This window comes from Zootoca vivipara, chromosome 13, assembly GCF_963506605.1.
Source record: "Zootoca vivipara chromosome 13, rZooViv1.1, whole genome shotgun sequence".
NCBI classification, from domain to species: domain Eukaryota; kingdom Metazoa; phylum Chordata; class Lepidosauria; order Squamata; family Lacertidae; genus Zootoca; species Zootoca vivipara.
In genome coordinates this window covers 50937664-50958549 of record NC_083288.1, presented here as the reverse complement: position 1 = coordinate 50958549, position 20886 = coordinate 50937664, and the positions used below count along the sequence as shown (strand labels likewise).

The following is a 20886-nucleotide window of genomic DNA, read 5'->3' as shown; positions in this document are numbered from 1 at the left end:
CTGCTATGAGCCAGCGTCCTTTGACCTTGGGTTGCCTGGCGCCGTTGTACTGCAACTCCCATCATCCAGGGCAATCGGCTGAGCCGACTCAGGATGATGGGAGTTGTAGTACATGTGGAGATTGGCAAACCGGTGATCTTGGGCCGTCTTGACGACTCCCATCATCCTTTCGCCTTTCCATCCTCCTCCCTTAAACTCATTTCAAATCTGTTTCCCCCCCAGTTGTGCTTTTTCCGAGTTCAAATCTCTCTCCACCTCTCTCCACATGCTCTATTGCAGGGTAACCCCCCCAGATCTGTGGTTTCGGCTAGAATGGGCCTCCCTCCCCAGTCCAGTGTGCTGGAGGGGTGTGTGTGTGTGTGCAGAAATGCCAGGCAAACTTTCGTGTGCCTTTCAGAGAAAGGGACCCAGGCGTCCGGCCTCATTTCCCCTCCCTCTCTTCCTCCAGCTCGATCAGTTGGTCCTGGAGTCTGCCCGAGAAAAGAGGGACATGGAGCAGAGGCACACCGTCATCAAGCAGAAGGTTTGAGCACTGGGGGGGGGGGCTGCCCCAGTTTTGCCTTACGGGAGCTGATTTGGGAGCATAGCTGCCAAGTCTCCTGTATTCCCCGGGAAATCCCCGTTTTTCCAGCTGTTCCTAGCTGAAAAAACGGATTTTTTTGTTTTTCCCCGGTTTATTCTGGCGCGGTGGCCATTTTGGAACTGGGCGGAGCATGCTCAGAAGCAACTTTTGATGCTGCTCTGCCCAGTTCCAAAAATGGCTGCAGTGCGACTTCTGGCACGGCGGCCATTTTGGAACTGGGCAAAGCAGCATCAAAAGTCACTTCTGAGCATGCTCCGCCCAGTTCCAAAATGGCGGCAGCACTACTTCCGGTCTGCTACTTTCGGCCTGGTCCCTTATTTCTCCGACAGCAACTTGGCAGGTATGCCTGGGAGGGAAGGAGCCTTGGGGAGGCGGAGCTTCCGTGTGGGGAAGTTCTAAGGGGCGTGGCTTGGGACAGCTGGGAGGAGTATTGGAAGGCGGCGAGGGGTTTTGAAATGCAGTTGGCTGGGCTTGGCAGGGGAGTGCCTGAGGCCTGGAGTGTGGGCGGAGCTTGCGGGCGAAGGGGTGGAGCTTGTGACGGTGGGCGGAACAGCACAGGGTGGGGCTTGGGTGGGAGGAGTCTGAACATGTGGGTGGGCTTTGCCTTTGGGCATCTTTTCTTTCTGTAATAAGGTGGGTCTGCCCCCCCCCACTCTTTCCTAGGACCTGTCCCAGGACGACGTTGTTCCCGAGGTCCGTACGGAGCCCGGAGGGGTGGTGATGGAAGGCTACCTGTACAAGCGAGCCAGCAATGCCTTCAAGACCTGGAGCAGGTGAGCAGGGCTCCCCGTCTTCTGCACCCAGCTCTGGGTGCTCCTGTTTGCCACCCTTACCTTCCAAGTCCCGGACTGCAGAATCCGGGACCGGCAGCCGTGTGACACCGGAAGTTGCGTCGGGCAGCAAAAATGGCCGCCGGCGGCTTCGAAAGTCGCTTCTACGCATGTCAGGAAGTGCGTCAACGCAACTTCCGGTGTCGCTCTGTCCATCTATGGGCACCAAAAATGGCCGCCGCCGGCACCGGAAGTCGCGTTACGCACTTCCGGACATGCGTAGATGCGACATTTGAAGCCGGTGGTGGCCATTTTTGGTGCCCATAGAAGGGCAAATCAGGAAAAAAATGGCCGCCGGCAGGAGAAAATAACGGAGAAAAACGGGAGACGAAGTGATACGGGGGACCACCGGGAAAAGGTAAGTAAAAACGGGGGTTTCCCGGGGGAAAACGGGGTACTTGGCAGCTATGTTGCCACCCCCTCTAGCAGGACGGGTGAGGTTTGAGGGCACAGTTTTTTGAGCTTATCTCCAACTCCTCCTGCTGCACAAAGAGCTCGGGGCGGCACAGAGGTAACACAGTTTACAATCGAAAGCATTCTAAAACAGGTTTAAAAACGACCGCAGTTTAAAACGCCTAAAGCCAGTTAAGAAAATCCTAGATGCCATTTCAGCTAAAAGCACCTGGCGGTCTTAGCGTTGCCGGGAGCAGCATCGTCCAGCCACCACTTCAGCAATCCACAGGCGGGGAGCCATCACTAAAAAGGCCCCGTTCTCGTTTTGCCATCTTCTGGACAAGAAGAAGGGGGCAATTGCAGGGTCTGGGACGGTTCATAAGCAGAGAGCTGGCCCTTGAGGTATTGGGGTCCTGAGCCATTTCAGGCTTTATAGGTCAAAAGCCAGCACTTTGAGCCTGGAAACTAATTGGTAGCCGTTGCAGTCGTTCTAATACTCGAACCACCTTGCTCTGATGAGCAACCTGGCCTTTGAATTCTGCGCCAGCTGCCATTTCCAAACCACCTTCTGGGGCAGCCCTACATATACGGTGGTACCTCGGTTTATGAACACAATTGGTTCCGGAAGTCTGTTCATATACTGAAGCGTTCATAAACTGAAGCGAACTTTCCCATTGAAAGTAATGGAAAGTTAATTAATCCGTTCCAGACGGGTCCGCAGCATTCGTAAACCGAAAATTCATGAACCAAGGTGTTCATAAACCGAGGTTCCACTGTAATGCGTTGCTGTATTCTAACCGAGTTAGATTGCTGGAAATTGCAAGCAGAGTTGGACTCTGTCCACCTGCGAGGCTCTCCTTACATTCCTCATGAGCTGGATGCGGCCTGAGTTGCCAACTGCTCCTGTCACACACGTTCCGCCGCCATCCCTTCCCTCCCCCGCTAACCCAGTGGCCTGTGGCCAAACTGGATTTGCAAATCTTCACAGCCCTCCAAGCAATAACCGCCCCCCCCCAGCAACGTGACTGTCTGTGGTGCTATCGATGCACGTTATCTGAGTGCAGGATCAGCACCTATTGGTTAGTGCCCAAGGCGTATAATCTCCCTCCTCCTTCCGTGCCAATACCTGGAGCAGTTTCTGCAGCGTCTCATTTTTCTGAAAGTATTTGCAAGGGTCAGGACACACCTGTGCTTTCAGGCTTTGGAAATAAAAGCACAGGTTACCGCCCGCCCGCCCCCGCCGAGCAAGACCCACCCCTGATTCAAGAACGCCTTGTTTTCCTTGAAAATATTGCTGCCGAATCTTTATTGCTCGAAGCCACTGTTGTTTTCCTTAGAAGTGAAACTGACTAGACCTCGGAGAATTGTTATATATAGAATTGTTAATTTTATGAAATATAGAATTGTTAATTTTATGAAATGGTAAAACAGCATACAAAAAAAATTAAAAACGGTTTGTGCGTAACCTTTTTTTAAATATTTCAATGGAATATACCTCATTTTAGTCATTAATAGGCAAAAGTTCATCCATTTGTGCTACAGGAAATAATTTTTGAGAGAAAAAATGAAAAACTCAACACCCTAATGGAACACCCTTTCTCGGACCCATAGTCCAGAACATCTATAGGGCTGCCTTGTGCTCCTTCATTATGTATATATATTATTTATATTTTCTAATTGCAGGCGCTGGTTTTCCATTCAGAGCAACCAGCTGGTGTATCAGAAGAAGGCCAAGGTGAGGAATAGGAAATGGATTTATTTGTGAGCCTTTGAGATGCGTGTGAATTTTTTTTTGGGGGGGGGGGAGTGTCGGTGTGACAGGAAGGGGCAAAAACTTTAGAGCAAGCAAAGGGCATAAGGCTTGCAAGATTCCACCTGCCTCTTTTTTCCTAATTTGTTGAAATTCAGGCTGGTGAGCTGTTGGAGCTTTTTGGTATGCAAAGTGGTTGCCTTGCCTCCAAAAAATATATTGTTGGGGGGGGGGAGAGGAGAGAGATTCAATAAAGGGTCACTGAAAAGATCAAGGGCGAGGGGAGAGCAACTCTCCTAGGAAGAAATGGTTTTGGGAATTTTTAGTTTAGAGAAAAGGCAGGTAAGAGGCGGTACGACTGAAGTTGGCAAAAGGGGGATAGAGAAAAGCTTTTTTTTCCCTCTGTCAAACACAAGAACTCAGGGACACTCCATGAAGCTGGATGTTGGAAGATTTAGGACAGATAAAATAAAACATTCACATGGTGCGTAGTTAAGCTATGGAACTCTCTGCCACAGGAGGCAGTTATTGCCTACAACTTGGATGGCTTTAAAAGTGTATTAGACATTAGAGTATCAGTCTAAACATAAGGGACATTGGTGGCGCTGTGGGTTAAACCACTGAGCTGATCAGAAGGTCGGCGGTTCGAATCCCCATGACGGGGTGAGCTCCCGTTGCTCAGTCCCAGCTCCTGCCAACCTAGCAGTTCTAAAGCACATCAAAGTGCAAGTAGATAAATAGGTACCACTCTGGCGGGAAGGTAAATGGTGTTTCCGTGTGCTGCTCTGTTTCGCCAGAAGCGGCTTTGTCATGCTGGCCACATGACCTGGAAGCTGTACGTCGGCTCCCTCGGCCAGTAAAGCGAGATGAGCGCCGCAACCCCAGAGTCGTCTGCAACTGGACCTAATGGTCAAGGGTCCCTTTACCTTTACCTTTTTTACTAAACATGAAAGAGATAAGAGAAGTCAGCTAGTAAGTCAACGGCCCAGGGATAGTCTGGGAATATGGATGTCCCTCCCTCTGTCCCCATGCAAACCGCTCTTCTTCTTCTTTTAATTTTATTGATTTGTTAGCAACAAAAAGTAAGAAAACAAAGAATTTCAAATATAAAGCGTCACAGCTCCGAAGGACAAAATTACAAAGACAACAGCACAGTTCCAAAGGGATCACACATTATTAACCCATGCGAAGATTCCCTTTACAAATATTTCTGGGATGAAAAGCATTATCCATCTGCGAGTTCGGTTATTGTTGAGAATAAGGGTTCTATGTAGTCCTAAATGGGCCGTGCGTTTCCATTTACTGGCGCCGCCGAGTGACCCCATGCCTCGACATTTGTATAAGAAATAAAATTATGCCACACGTAAGGAAAAAATGCTCATTCGAGCTGTGCCCTCTGAATACTTTCAGTTTATGAGATTCCTTTTCAAGAAGGGTCGTTTGCCAACCCCTTGAAAGCTGGCGATCCAAAATCATGAAGATTAAAGGCTTCCCAGGAATTGGCAGTGCAGCCCTGGGCTGATGTGAAGAGACGAGAAATCAGTTCTTTGCTTTTCAACCCTGCCTTCTGCAAAGCTCACTTGCACCCAAACTACCGACAAAACATGTTCCCCTCCGCCTTCAACTTGCTTTGTTGAATGAAGAATTAGGAGCCTGATGAGAGAGAGGGGAAAAAAGAAGAAGAATTAGGAGCCTTAACAGGTTTGGCAGATTTATCTGCTAATCCATGAGGGTGTGTGTGTAAGATTAATTCTATCTGTGGGGTGGAGGAGAGTTCAGATGGGTTAATGTCGGGGATGAGAGCAAGGCATGGATGGAAAGAATGAGGGTGGCATCTGAAGAGGGAGAGGCAGGGGGCTGTTTGTGCCAGGCCTAAATCCTGCCCTTTTCCTTCCCGAGCCCAGGATGTCCTGACGGTGGTTGTGGAGGACCTTCGCTTGTGCACGGTCAAGCCTTGCCCGGACCACGAACGTCGTTTCTGCTTCGAGGTGGTGTCTCCCACCAAGTGAGTTTTCTCTTCCCTGTTAGACCCTCAAGTGTGTGTGTGTGTGTGTGTGTGTGTGTGTGCTAGACCGGTGACTGGGAGCGGCTGCTGAGACCATATAACACCGGTCTTGAAAGACCCACATTGTCTCCCAGTACATTTCCAAGCAAAATTCAAAGTGTTGGTGTTGACCTTGAAAGCCCTAAACGGCCTCAGCCCAGTATACCTGAAGGGGCGTCTCCACCCCCATCGTTCTGCCCGGACCCTGAGGTCCAGCACCGAGGGCCTTCTGCAAGAAGCCAAGTTACAGGGAACCAGGCAGAGGGCCTTCTCGGTGGTGGCGCCCTCCCGTCAGATGTCAAGGAAATAAACAACTGTCTGACTTTTAGAAGACATCTGCTGAAGGCAGGCCTGTTTAGGGATTACGTCCGCAACCCAAGGTTCCACTGTAGTTGATTATTTCCTTGACATCTGATGGGAGGGTGCCATCACCGAGAAGGCCCTCTGCCTGGTTCCCTGCAACCTCACTTCTCGCAATGAAGGAACCGCCTGAAGGCCCTCGGAGCTGGACCTCCGTGTCTGGGCTGAACGATGGGGGTGGAGACGCTCCTTCAGGTCTACTGGGCCTTTGAGGCTGTTTAGGGCTTTCAAGGTGAGCACCTACACTTTGAATTGTGCTCGGAAAGAAGGATATTCGCAAGCTGGAAGGTGTGCCGAGGAGGACAACCAAGACTATAAAGTGGGCCTGGAAACCCAGCATTGGAAGAGCTTAGCCAGGAGAAGAGGGAACTGAGAGGCAGCCATTTTCAAATCAGAAAACAAAAATGGAGCAAGCCTGTTTTCAGCTGCTCTGGAGGGCAGGACCAGTGGATTCAGAGGAAAATGAAGGAGATGGTGACTAAAGATTAGGATGAAGTCAGATGAGTGGAACGGCAACCAAAATGGTCAAAGGCCTGGAAACGATGCCTTATGAGGAACGGCTTAGGGAGCTGGGTATGTTTAGCCTGGAGAAGAGAAGGTTAAGGGGTGATATGATAGCCATGTTCAAATATATAAAAGGACATGTCATATAGAGGAGGGAGAAAGGTTGTTTTCTGCTGCTCCAGAGAAGCGGACACGGAGCAATGGATTCAAACTACAAGAAAGAAGATTCCACCTAAACATTAGGAAGAACTTCCTGACAGTAAGAGCTGTTCAGCAGTGGAATTTTCTACCAAGGAGTGTGGTGGAGTCTCCTTCTTTGGAGGTCTTTAAGCAGAGGCTTGACAGGCATATGTCAAGAATGCTTTGATGGTGTTTCCTGCTTGGCAGGGGGTTGGACTGGATGGCCCTTGTGGTCTCTTCCAACTCTATGATTCTATGATTCTATGACTCCCTCAGAATTCACTTTCCGTCCTTGGAGGTTTTTCAACAGAGGTTGGATGACCACCTGTCGGGGATTATTTAGCAGCGATCCCTGCCTCTTTGGGGAGGGTTGGGCTAGATGACCCTTAGAGGTCCCTTCCAACTCTTCAGTTCTGTGTTTCTGCGTTTTCCCTCTTTGACCCTTTGCTACCCTTCCGCTTTCCCTGACAGGAGCTGCTTCCTCCAAGCAGATTCGGAGAGGCACCAGCAAGCTTGGGTGTGTGCCGTTCAAAACAGCATCGCGTCTGCTTACAATGAAGAGCACCTGGAACCCCGGGGGCAGGTAGGGGTTTGCCGAACACCAGAAGAGGGAGCAAATCTACAGTATTCCTGTCCCCACCGTCACCCTAGGCAGAAGACACCCGCAACTGTTTGCTTATTGCTTTTAGCTTGACTTCCCTGTAATTGAGGTAAAGGTAAAGGGACCCCTGAGTCTTCTCTTCTCATGAGGTGGCCAAAGTATTGGAGCCTCAGCTTCACGATCTGTCCTTCCAGTGAGCACTCAGGGCTGATTTCCTTAAGAAAGGATAGGTTTGATCTTCTTGCAGTCCATGGGACTCTCAAGAGTCTCCTCCAGCACCATAATTCAAAAGCATCCATTCTTCGGCGATCAGCCTTCTTTATGGTCCAGCTCTCACTTCCATACATCACTACTGGGAAAACTATACAGTAGCTTTAACTATACGGACCTTTGTCGGCAAGGTGATGTCTCTGCTTTTTAAGATGCTGTCTAGGTTTGTCATTGCTTTTCTCCCAAGAAGCAGGCGTCTTTTAATTTCGTGACTGCTGTCACCATCCGCAGTGATCATGGAGCCCAAGAAAGTAAAATCTCTCACTGCCTCCATTTCCTCCCCTTCTATTTGCCAGGAGGTGATGGGACCAGTGGCCATGATCTTGTTTTTTTTTTTATGTTGAGCTTCAAACCATATTTTGCGCTCTCCTCTTTAACCCTCATTAAGAGGTTCTTTAAATACCAAGCTCTCCACCATCTCAGGCCAAGAGAGGTGTTGGCCTCTCCTTGTCCCCTGATGGCTGAGATCCTCTGAGCAGGAGTTGTGAATCAAACCTGGGAATCCTGCATGCAAAGCTTGTGAGTCCACCCAGGTCGGAATCTCCCAGCTGCGCTGTGTCGGCCACACAGGAGCTTTGGGCCGGAGGCGAGGCTTCCCACCTGCAGCCGAGCCCCATTTTCTGCAACGCCTAGAAAATAAAGCTCACCGGGGGGCAATTTGCATAGGAATTAATGGGTGCATAATTTGTGTGTGTGTGTTACATAAGCAACTAGTGCTGCATAAATTATTTGTGCTTATAATAATAGTTTTGGCAACTGAATATTGGTGTGTTGAATATAAATGCGATGAAGGCAGCCTATGGAAGTGTGCTAAAATATGCCACAATACAGAACTTTTGTGCAGAGTCTGCCATACATGGGAAAGGAAATTTTTGATGCCTCTATATGTCTTCCAACAACCAACTTTCAGTTTTATATGTTTGCTGCTCCAGTGGAAGATAAACAAGTTCCATTTTCCCATTTGCCAGCCTGACCTTCTCTTATTAGATTTGTGGCTTTATTGATAGATGCCACTTCCCAGGCTCTGGTGAGCTGGGAATATAATAATAATAATAATAATAATAATAATAATAATAATAATAATAATTTTATTTATACCCCGCCCTTCCCAGTCAAGACCAGGCTCAGGGCGGCTAACAACAAGAATATCAAAGCAAGCATAAAAGAAATAATTCAATTAAAATGCAGATTAATTAAATACAATTTTAAAATTAGGAATCTACAAATGGAACCTCATTTAAATACCTGTAGGATAAGACTTCCGGCCACCGCAAGCGCTGGAACCGGCGGGGTTTGCCTTGAGCTCCGAGGCAGCCCGGCTTCGCGAGGGGGGGGGAAGGTGGGATAGCGCCCCACCGCCCCAAAAGAGTCCCCGGTTGAGTTTCCGGGGGACGAATAGGCTCAGCGGCGCCCCAAAAACGCGATTCCTCAGCTCCCCGGCAAGCTTTAAAGCCCCGGAGAGAGCCTGAGTGGAAGTCGCGGGGGCCATCCTGAGCGAAACTGTTACCCTCGCGAAGTGAAGCTACGTGCCGGAAGCGGAAAGCGGTGGATTTCTTCCTTCTTCTCAAGTAAGGACTTCATATTTTAAACCTGTCAGCAAAAAGCTGGAAAAATACTGGAAAAAAATTTAAGAATTGGCTGCAGGGGGTGATTTAAAAAGGGAGTCGATTACCCCCCTTTGACAGACGGTGATGCAGTAACCGATCCCTTACTGGGAAGGTGAAACGAAGTATCTAAGTTATTAGCAACTGGCTAAAAAGAAGTCCCCCCAGGGAACCAGATCTAGCGGACTTTGAGGGGTGGAACTGTTAAAAGAAAAGAAGAAGTGGAATATGGTGAAAAGAAATTAAAAGAAAGGATACTTAGACTGGGAAATAACTTGAACTGAAAAAAATTAAAAGTGAGGCTATTGAAAGGAAATTAAAGAACAAAGTAACCAGATTGGGCAACAAAATGGTTTATAATGTTTCGGAATAAGCCCTCCGCCATTTCCTGCAGTGCAACTGGTGGGTTTCCCACGGGACTAGAATAGATAAGATGGCCTCGGATTCAGCAGCTGCAAAAGATCAGCCCTGGCATAAGATATTTGCAGAGATCCGCGAAATTAAAAAGGGACTGAACTCGTATACCACTTTGTTGCGGGAATGTGTCTCATCATGGGGATATAATAAACAATTAAGAGAGGTGAATGGAGAAAGCTGCACGGAAAGAAGAACTGGCGTTGAGGTTGAAAAATCGGACGTTGAGGTGAAAAAGGAAGCATCAACACTGGACATTTGTACAACGTATGGAGAATTGGCACAACAGGAAGAGGAAGAAGAAGGATGGAAGAATGTTCCACAAGTGGGAGATGTGGAACAGAAAAAAGACTGGTCTCAAGAACTCCTCCAAAATGAACCAGGGTGGGCTCTGGCCCTCCCAGTGAGAGGGGGAGGACAGGGCATGCTCTGGGAAGACAGGAATAAAGGTGCATGTGGGAAACTGAAGAAGTGGGGGGAAAGTGTTCTGTGGAAGCTATGGGAAAGGGTGGGAGTGGGTTAATAGATTATAAATGTCGAAAGAGATGGACGGAATGGAGTGGCCCTATATTGGTATGTTATATGGATCTCGCTGTAAACTTCTGGAAAACCTAGATCTGGGGGAAGGGGGGGGGAGTTATGCTATTATGTTTTGAAATATATTTGATACAAGAGTTAATATTAGAATGATGATTCGTTGTTAATAAAAAATTTATAGGCAGAGGGGAAAAGATTTATAGAATGAATAATGGGAATTAGAAATATTTGGTATGAAATATTAGATTAAAGGTGATTGTATTATTTGTAAGAAGAGATGAAAATAAGAATAAAGGATTGAGAGAATAATATTCAAGGTAAGCAAAATTATAATGAATACTGCCTAAATAATATTGTAATAGGGACCCTAGGTGGGGGTAGTCGGGGGAGTCTAAAGGGTAAAGATTTAAGTTAGAATTTTAGTCTTTGATATTTCTGTATTTTGTATTTTTTTTCTTCTTGTTTTTTGTATTTTTTTGTTTTTTCTGTTTTTTGGGGGGTTCTGTATTTTTGTATGTGTGTGTGTGTCTAAAAATTTTCAATAAATATATTTAAAAAAATTAAAAAATTAAAAATTAAATACCTGTAGGATAAAACCTTAGGGGAGGGTAACACCGGGGTCAGACTGAGTCAGTCCAAAGGCCAAGCGGAACAGCTCTGTCTTGCAGGCCCTACGAATAGATGACAACTCCCGCTGGGCCCTAGTCTCCTGAGAGAGAGCGTTCCACCAGGTCGGGGCTAGTACTGAGAAGGCCCTGGTCCTGGTCGAGGCCAGTCTAACCACCTTGTGACTCGGGATCTCCAGTATGTTATTATTTGTGGACCTTAATGTCCTCTGTGGGGCATACCGAGAGAGGCTTTTTCCATGCGCTCTGGCACTTGTCATGGCGCTCCGTGTGCCAGTAGAAGTTCAGTCATGCCGGCAACATGACCCGGAAAGCTGTGGACAAACGCTGGCTCCCTCGGCCTGAAAGCGAGATGAGCGTCACAACCCCATAGTCGTCTTTGACTGGACTTAACCACCCAGGGGTCCTTTACCTTTTTAAAACTTCTCTCATTTTTGCAGATTTTTATTTTTGTCACTTTTTTTTTTACTAAGGTTATAAATTCTTGACCAAATATTGTCTATATCCAAATATTGTTGCAGGTGGCTCTCTGGGGAGGTCCTGACCAAGGAGATAGATAGATAGATAGATAGATAGATAGATAGATAGATAGATAGATAGATAGATAGATAGATAGACAGACAGACAGACAGACAGACAGACAGACAGACACACACACACACAGTGGATCCTCGACTTACGAATGACTCGACAACTGAATTTTTCGACTTACGAATGGGGGTAATGGCCGCACGCTTACGAATGTCTCGACATCCGGGAAAAACCCGCGGCGGTTTTAGATAGGGCTTTTTCAACTTACAAATTTTTAGATGGGGTTGCTTCGACTTACGATTTTTTCCGTTTCCAATGCATTCCTATGGGAAATCGCGTTTCCAATGGCGCTTTTCGACTTACGAAGGTGCCTTCGGAGCGGATTAAATTCATAAGTCGAGGCACCACTGTGTGTGTGTGTGTGTATATATATATATATATATATATCTCCTGTTTACATTGCAGAACTCTGCTTACCGTATTGCCACTCCATCTCTTGGAAACTTTCTTGCACTCTGCACTTCCTTTTTATATATATATATATAAATTGTTATTCATTTTATAAGAAACAACAACAAACAAAAAACATTTCTAACAAACAAAATGAACAAAATACAACAAACAAACTAATAAAAAACAAAAATACATGAAAATATTTCTTATATAAATCTTATTTTCTTTCACATCTCAAATGACTTCCCTCGTTCCCTTCTTTCTGAATTTCATTATAATACATTTTTAGCAGTTTATTCTCCATCATTTAAAAACCAAATCTTAATTTAAATATTCCATAATCTATTAACCAAATCTTTAGATTCTACATTTGCTAACACTACTTCAAAACCTTATTTTAACACTTATAGCCTATATAATCTTCACAAAAGAAATACTTTTCTAAATATTGCAATATCTTTTCAAATATCTTTTAAATCTTCTTCCACCCTGCACTTCCTAAGGCTTACACAGTCATTGCCTTCCCAGCCTGTATTGAGGACTAGCGACTTGGTTTTCTTGTGGCTGCCGTTTCAAAATGAGGATTGAGATTCTCGCGCCCTGATGCCCATTTCTGAACTTGGGAAAGGGGTGGGGTGGGGGGTGGAAATACATGCAAACCTTTTTGGTTCCACTCCTCTGCAGCTCCTGGAGCGGACGGCCTCACTTTCTGCCGCAAACCTGCAGTCCCCCTCCAGCCGGAAGCTGCGGGTCGGGGTAGACAAGCATGTCATAGACCAGGTACAGAGACTGGAGGGCAATGCCCAGTGTTGCGACTGCCGGGAGCCAGCGCCCGAATGGGCGAGCATCAACCTGGGCATCACGCTTTGCATAGAGTGTTCCGGCATCCACAGGTGAGCTAGCAAACTAGGGCGTGGCGGAGGGAGCGGATTCCAGTTCCTGGTTTTCTCTGCTGCTCCCTTTCCTGCCCTAAGAGGCGGGGCTTGAGGGAGGTGGGAGGAGCCTTGGATAAAGGGGAGGGGCTTTGAAATACCGTATTGGCCCGAATATAAGCTGCAGCAGAATATAAGCCGCGCCTTTAAAATTGGAGGGGATGGGGAGGGGGAAAAAAAGAAAATATACCGGAATGTAAGTCGATCCATTCCTTGCTTCTCCTCGCTGCATACTGGGCGGAAGGGGGGAGCTGCGCTGCGCTGCCAGCGGCCTTGCCCCTTCCTCACTTTCTCCCTTCTTCGCCTTGGGGGAGAAGATGGGGGACTACACACGGGGCAGGGCCACTTTGCCGCGCTCCTGGCTGCATACCGTAAGGTCGCGAATATAAATTGGAATTTTTGGGGGGGAGCGCGGCTTATATTCAGGCCAATACGGTATATCTTAGTAAGAAGTTAGTGGCTGAAGTGGCGGGGCTGAGATTGTGGGAGGAGCTTGTGTAGGAAAGGGGCGGGGCTTGCACACCAGGGACTGGGAAAGTGGGTGGGGCTTGTGATGGTGTGGGGAGGTGCTTGCCATAGATGGGAGGAGCCAGTGAAGAGAGGGTAGGGCTTGGGTATAATCCAAAGAGAGGGACTGCCATTTCACCCACCCCACCTTGAAGGTTTCCCCCTCTGTTAGGAACATAAGCAGGGTCTGCTGGGTAATAATAATGATAATAATAATAATAATAATAATAATAATAATTTATTATTTGTACCCCGCCATAGCTGTCAACCCTCCCTTTTTTGCGGGAAACTCCCTTATTCCAAGCGACAGCTGTCAACCTTCTCTTTTTTTGCTGGAAATTCCCTTATTCCAGTGCCATTTCCCGCTTCTATCCTGGATTGTTAGATATACAGTGGTACCTCGGTTTATGAACACAATTGGTTCCGGAAGTCTGTTCATAAACTGAAGCGTTCATAAACTGAAGCAAACTTTCCCATTGAAAGTAATGGAAAGTGGATTAATCTGTTCCAGACGGTCCGCGGAGTACTTAAACTGAAGCGTTCATAAACTGAAGCGAACTTTCCCATTGAAAGTAATGGAAAGTGGATTAATCCATTCCAGATGGGTCCACAGAGTACTCAACCTGAAGCGTACTTAACCCGAAGCATGGGTGTAATTGGTTCTGTAATTAATCTGTTCCAGACGGTCCGCGGAGTACTTAAACTGAAGCGTTCATAAACTGAAGCAAACTTTCCCATTGAAAGTAATGGAAAGTGAATTAATCCGTTCCAGATGGGTCCGCGGCGTTCATAAACCGAAAATTCATAAACCGAGGTGTTCATAAACCGAGGTTCCACTGTAGTTGTTTATCTCTTTGACCTCTGGTGGGAGGGCGTTCCACAGGGCGGGCGCCACCACCGAGAAGGCCCTCTGCCTGGTTCCCTGTAGCTTTGCTTCCCGCAGTGAGGGAACCGCCAGAAGGCCCTCGGTGCTGGACCTCCGTGGCAGAACTGCTCTCACAGTGGCCGACCAGATGATTATTATGGGGAACGCGCAAGCAAGATCTGAGCCCAAGGGCCCTTTCCCACCTCTGTGGCTTCCAGCAACCGGGATTCACAAAAATATTTCTGATCCCAGCCGCGGTGGCTAATGGCATTCGATAGCCCTTCATGGATTTGCCTCGTCCTCTTTTAAAGCCCTCCAGATTGTTGGCCACCGCCGCCTCCTGTGGCAGGGAGTTCCGCAGTTTTAACTATGCCCTGCATGGGGCAGCAGCACCCCTTGCCTGATCTCTCCCTCCGTCCCCAAATTAGGAGCCTTGGCGTCCATTTCTCCAAGGTCCGGTCGCTGACGCTCGACTCCTGGGAACCTGAGCTAGTCAAGGTAAAGGCGGGTGGGCTCTGAACTCCCCATCGGTCGCCAGTGGTTGGGGATGATGGGAGCTGTAGTCCAGCAGAAGCTGGAAGGCTAAAGGTTCCCTCTCTGTTGCCTAACGGAGATGGGTCAGGGGGGTTGGCGTGTCCGGGGGGGCCTACGTTGCAGCTTCTGAGAGCCTCTCCTCTCCCTCCTCCTCTTGCAGTTGATGTGCGAACTGGGGAACCGTGTCATCAACCAGATTTACGAGGCGCGGGTGGAAGAGATGAACATGAAGCGTCCCCAGCCGGGCTGCTCGCGGTGAGGCTGTCCCCTTCCTTGAAGCACCCCACATCTCCTCCTCCTCCTCCTCCTCCCCCCCAGCCCCCGCCTGCTACAAACGCCCCTAAAAAGAAGAAGAATTATCTACATTTCTCTCCCACCTTGCCTCCGAGGAGCTCAAATTGGTGTGCGTCGTTTTCTATTCTCACCTTTATCCTCACAACAACCCTGTGGGGTAGGTTAGGCTGAGGTTTGGCAGCGCCTGCCTCTAGGCCACACCCGCCCATGGCCAAGTGGGGATTTGAACCCGGGTCTTGCTGTGACCCAGTGGCTCTCTAAGGGTGTGCGACGCACCACGCTGGTGGGCCAGGAGAGGTTCGGGAGTGTTGGCTGTTCTTCTGCAGTTCTCCACTACCGTGTTTCTCCGAAAATAAGACACCGTCTTATATTTATTTTTCCTCAAAAAACCACACTTATTTTCAGGGGATGTCTTCTTTTTTTCCTCCTCCTCCTGGCATTGCTGCTGCGCCTATCACTATGTCTTATTTTCAGGGTATGGCTTATATTCCTTTAATTCTTAAAAATCCTGCTACGGCTTATTTTATGGCTACGTCTTATTTTTGGAGAAACAGGGTACGTATTGTTGTGTACAGGGCAAATACATTCTGGCAAATAAGAAAGATCACAGAAGAAGAGAAAGGCTTCTTGTGTTGATGAGATCCGATATAAATGAGATTACCTGGCAAAAAACAAGCTCACGCCTCTCGTCGACTTTGTACCCTGTACCTATGTAAGAGGCTTGTTCCTAATTATATTTTGGGAATGATTCATGTTTTTAGGCAACTGCCTTGTTTTATGCTTTCTGGTCATCCCGTGACTATATTATAAAGTAGTTGTGTTCTATATTATGAATCGAGTACTGCTTGGAGCATTCAATTTGTGGTATTTCTTATCAATAAAGCAATTCAATGTGGCCCGAGCAAAAATTTTATTCTGAAAGTGTGGCCCAGAGAAGGAAGTTCGAGAGCCACTGCTCTAACCACTACACCACACAGGCACAGAAGGAGAGAGATTTGTGTTTGTGTGTGTGTGTGTGTCTACACATTTGATTCCCTACCTTTTTATTCAATACTTTATAATGCACCTAAAAAGTTCTAAGCGGTCCCTGTGTATTAAAAGATAAGGCGGTCCGTGTTCCAGGGGCGGACTCAATCCGGAAGACACGGCACAAAAGGAAAGAGGGATGGGGAGGGAAGAGGAGTGTGCAGCTTCATTGGTTGATAGCATGGTGGCCAGGAAGCACCTCCAGGTGCTGCTGCTGTTGCATAGGACTGTGCCAGAGGTTCAATTGATCTGCACCACTCCCATCATGCACCAGGAAACTTTGGCTCCTCCCCCTTCACTTGTCAATTCTGTGCAGGAACATTGTCAAGTCTCTGAACATGTGCAAAATTCACCTCTGGTACCTGCCATTAGTTATAAAAGTAAAAAAATAAAATTAAAGCTTCTTCTGTTTCTTTGCCCCAAGGTTGGAGAAGGAGGCCTGGATCAGGGCCAAATACGTGGAAAAGAAGTTCATCACCCAGTTCCCAAAGGCCGGGGCACGGCTGCATCGAGGCGGAGACGTCCGGGGGCTCGAGAAGCCCAAACCGTTCCCCAAACCCAAACCTCCGGGGCAGATCCGTGGGGGCGCAGGTATGGAGAGATAGGCTCTCTTCCTCCCCCCCCCCCCGCCCTTAGCACAGGGGATATAAGATAGCTGTCAGTTTTCGGGAGATTTGCGGGGTTAGAGACAGAAGTCAGGAGCCAGGTCCTGCTGGTTTTCCAGAAGCGGTTTTCATGTCAATGCGAAAGCTCCTCTAAAACATGAAACTGAACAAAAGTGTTGTCCGAATGTAGCCTTAAGCCAGGTCTGCTGTTTCTAATAGATCTGCTCTGAAAAAAACTTATTATTGTGTTTTTAATATTTGGTTGGGAGCCACCCAGAGTGGCTGGGGAAACCAAGCCAGATGGGCAGGGTATAAATAATAAATTATTATTATTATATTAAAGGTAAAGGGACCCCTGACCATTAGGTCCAGTCGTGGGCGAATCTGGGGTTGCGGCGCTCATCTTGCATTATTGGCCGAGGGAGCCGGCGTATAGCTTCCGGGTCATGTGGCCAGCATGACAAAGCCGCTTCTGGCGAACCAGAGCAGTGCACAGAAACGCCGTTTACCTTCCCGCTGTAGCGGTTCCTATTTATCTACTTGCATTTTGACGTGCTTTCGAACTGCTAGGTTGGCAGGAGCTGGGACCGAGCAACGGGAGCTCACCCCGCCACAGGGATTCGAACCGCTGACCTTCTGATCAGCAAGCCCTAGGCTCAGTGGTTTAACCACAGCGCCACCTGGGTCCCTATTATTATATTATATATATATTATTTTTATTGCATTGAATTACCCACTTTTTTCTCCAAAGGGGGGTGATTGTGTACACCAGGGGTCAGCATACTTTTTCAGCAGGGGGCCGGTCCACTGTCCCTAAGACTTTGTGGGGGGGCCGGACTATATTTCGAGGAAGAAAAAAAATGGACAAATTCCTATGCCCCACAAATAACCCAGAGATGCATCTTAAATAAAAGGACACATTCTACTCATGTAAAAACATGCTGATTCCCGGACTGCCCGTGGGCCGGATTTAGAAGGCGATTGGGCTGGATCCGGCCCCCGAGCCTTAGTTTGCCTACCCATGGTGTACATCAGGCACCCCCAAACGTCGGCCCTCCAGATGTTTTGGACTACAATTCCCATCTTCCCTGACCACTGGTCCTGTTAGCTAGGGATCATGAGAGTTGTAGGCCAAAACATCTGGAGGGCCACAGTTTGGGGATGCCTGGTGTACATGGTTCTCTCCTCTTCCCTATTTCATTCCCACAACAACCCAGTGAGGTAGGTTAGGCTGAGAGCAGCAGTGGCTGCCCCCCCCAAGCCCCCCCAGTGAGTTTCGTGTGGCTAAATAAGGATTTGAACCCTGGTCCCTCCCAGGTCCTGGTCCAACCCCCTTAAGTAGGGATGTGGGTGGTGCTGTGGTCCAAACCATGGAGTCTCTTGGGATTACCGATCAGAAGGTCGGCGGTTCAAATCCCCGCGACGGGGTGAGCTCCCACTGCTCTGTCCCAGCTCCTGCCAACCTAGCAGTTCGAAAGCACGTCAAAGTGCAAGTAGATAAATAGGTACCGCTCCGGCGGGAAGGTAAACGGCGTTTCCATGTGCTGCTCTGGTTTCCATCACAGTGTCCCGTTGCACCAGAAGCAGTTTAGTCCTGCTGGCTTACCCAAATGCTGAAAGGAAATAATAATAATAATAATAATAATAATAATAATAATAATAATAATAATTATACCCCGCCCATCTGGTCGGGTTCCCCCAGCCACTCTGGGCGGCTTCCAACAAAATGTTAAAATACAGAAATCCATCAAACATTAAAAGCTTCCCTAAACAGGGCTGCCTTGAGATGCCTTCTAAAGGTCTGGTAATTGTTGTTCTCTTTGACCTCTGGTGGGAGGGCGTTCCACAGGGCGGGTGCCACTACCGAGAAGGCCCTCTGCCTGGTTCCCTGTAACTTGGCTTCTCATAGCGAGGGAACCGCCAGAAGGCCCTTGGAGCTGGACCTCAGTGTCCGGGCAGAACGATGGGGGTGGAGACGCTCCTTCAGGTATACTGGGCCTTTGAGGCTGTTTAGGGCTTTAAAGGTCAGCACCAACACTTTGAATTGTGCTCGGAAACGTACTGGGAGCCAATGTAGATCTTTCAAGACTGGTGTTATGTGGTCTCGGCGGCCGCTCCCAGTCACCAGTCTAGCTGCCGCATTCTGGATTAGTTGTAGTTTCCGGGTCACCTTCAAAGGTAGCCCCACGTGGAGCGCATTGCAGTAGTCCAAGCGAGAGATAACTAGAGCATGCACCACCCTGGCGAGACAGTCGGCGGGCAGGTAGGGTCTCATCCTGTGTACCAGATGGAGTTGATAGACAGCTGCCCTGGACACAGAATTGACCTGCGCCTCCATGGACAGCTGTGAGTCCAAAATGACTCCCAGGCTGCGCACCTGGTCCTTCAGGGGCACGGTTACCCCGTTCAGGACCAGGGAGTCCTCCACACCCGCCCGCCCCCTGTCCCCCACAAATAGTACTTCTGTCTTGGCAGGATTCAACCTCAATATACCATTTCTTACCGGTCCCCTTTTTTGTACTCCTACAGGAAGGATTCCGAGCCGAGCCAACTCAAACCAGGGTATGTGTCCCTCAAAGCCATGTATACTTCGAAGGTGGTGGAGGTTTGTTTGTGAGTTCAGTTTAGGAGGGGGACACACACATGGAACAGGGCTGGGCTGGATGAGAGCCCCCGTCTTCCCAGGTGCTGTTCAGTCCTAGCCCCAGAATGCAAGCGCACATTTATTTATCCTGAAATTCACACACCGCTTATAGGATCACAGAATTGTAGAGTCGAAAGGGGACCCCAAGAGCCATGTAGTCCAACCCCTGGCATTGGAGGGATTGCAGCTTCGTTGTAAAAAAAGAAACACCTCAAAGCAGATTACCAAAAAGGACAAAGCAATAAAATGATCAATAAGAGCGACGGCCAATAACAGTAAGATTTTGAAAAGTTACAACGACAACGGAATAAGAACAGATTAAAACTCGCAGCGGCTTTCTAAATGACTGGGTAAGGGAAAGGGACCCCTGACCATTAGGTCCAGTCGTGACCGACTCTGGGGTTGCGGTGCTCACCTCGCTTTACTGGCCGAGGGAGCCAGCGTACAGCTTCCAGGTCATGTGGCCAGCATGACTAAGCCGCTTCTGGCGAACCAGAGCAGCGCACGGAAATGCCGTTTACCTTCCCGCCAGAGTGGTACCTATTTATCTACTTGCATTTTGACATGGTTTCGAACTGCTAGGTGGGCAGGAGCAGGGACCGAGCAACGGGAGCTCATCCCGCCGTGGGGATTTGAACCGCCGACCTTCCAATTGGCAAGCCCTAGGCTCTGTGGATCTCTGAGCAGAGGGGCTCATATCCTGGCAAGTCCTCGCTCCTGTCAGCAGTCGGGTGTCTGCACTGTTTGCCAATCTGGGCTGAGTCCAAGGCGTTATGATCAGTATACAAAGCCCTTTACCTATGAGATCTCCAGGCCCGGCTCTAGGTACAGTCCTGGTGGCGCAGGGTGCCGGGCTGGCAGGGGGGGGCACTTGCGGCAAAGCCGCGCGGAAGCCGTGCTGCGCGCTGCGAGGGCGGGGGCGCCGGAGCGATCTCCGTGCCTCCGCGCCAGGGGGCCCAACCTGCTGGAGACGGCCCTGCAGATCTCCTTACCCCACTGCTTTGGTCCACTTGGCTGCTTTGAACGGTGGACCTGGCGCTACCGACACTTTGGGACTGCCTGCCTCTTGGGAGCAAGCGGATGCCTAAGCGCCTGCTAAAAACATCCTTGTTTCGACAGGCCTACCCAGTTGCATAGGAAAGTGGAGGTAATTATAATTTGTGTGTTTCCAAGTGCTATTGTAAATTTCTCTTGGTTTCATTGCTGTAGCTCTTTTTGTAAACTGCATTCGGGTTCCTGGCCGTGTATACGTTTTGTGAAATGAATCAAATCCTGGAGAGCCGTTGACATTCCTGAGTTAGACAGGCCAGTGGTCTGACTCGGTACAAGGCAGCTTCCTAAGCAATCCATGCTGGTGGCTGTTGCTGGACTGATTCTCTCTGCCGCCCCCCACTTTTTTTAGGGGCAAGGGAGGGGGCCTCTCCAAGCCCCACGCCTGCTACAGACAACCTGCACGACTTGCACCCAGGAGCCTTGCTCTATCAAGCTGCCGCTGCCCCCCCAAGCCTGCCCACCATGGCGGACGCCCTGGCTCACGGCGCTGACGTCAACTGGGTGAATGTGCTCCACGAAAGCCGGACCCCTTTGCTGCAGGCCGTCGCCGCGGTGAGACTGTGTGGGGCTCAGAACTCTTGACGCTCTCAAACGCCGACCCGCTTCCTTCATTTCCCCACTTAACCACCTTTCTTTCTCTCTCTACCCAGAATTCTCTGTTGGCCTGCGAATTCCTGCTTCAAAACGGAGCCAGCGTCAACCAGCCAGACAGTAGAGGCAGAGGTCCCCTTCATCATGGTACCATC

At 48.8% G+C, this 20886-nt stretch overlaps 1 protein-coding gene across 1 annotated transcript in view; it reads left to right on the top strand.

Annotated features, from left to right (window-relative positions):
- Positions 1-20886, top strand: part of ACAP1 (ArfGAP with coiled-coil, ankyrin repeat and PH domains 1) — a gene marked incomplete in the record, with an annotated part of 42447 nt that overhangs the window by 16116 nt on the left and 5445 nt on the right. The window contains 12 exon segments of the mRNA XM_060281917.1: positions 449-523; positions 1247-1356; positions 3490-3541; positions 5461-5561; positions 7116-7227; positions 12365-12573; positions 14413-14482; positions 14679-14773; positions 16263-16429; positions 18973-19005; positions 20490-20692; positions 20791-20886. Of these exon segments, the coding sequence (XP_060137900.1) occupies positions 449-523; positions 1247-1356; positions 3490-3541; positions 5461-5561; positions 7116-7227; positions 12365-12573; positions 14413-14482; positions 14679-14773; positions 16263-16429; positions 18973-19005; positions 20490-20692; positions 20791-20886 (1323 nt within the window).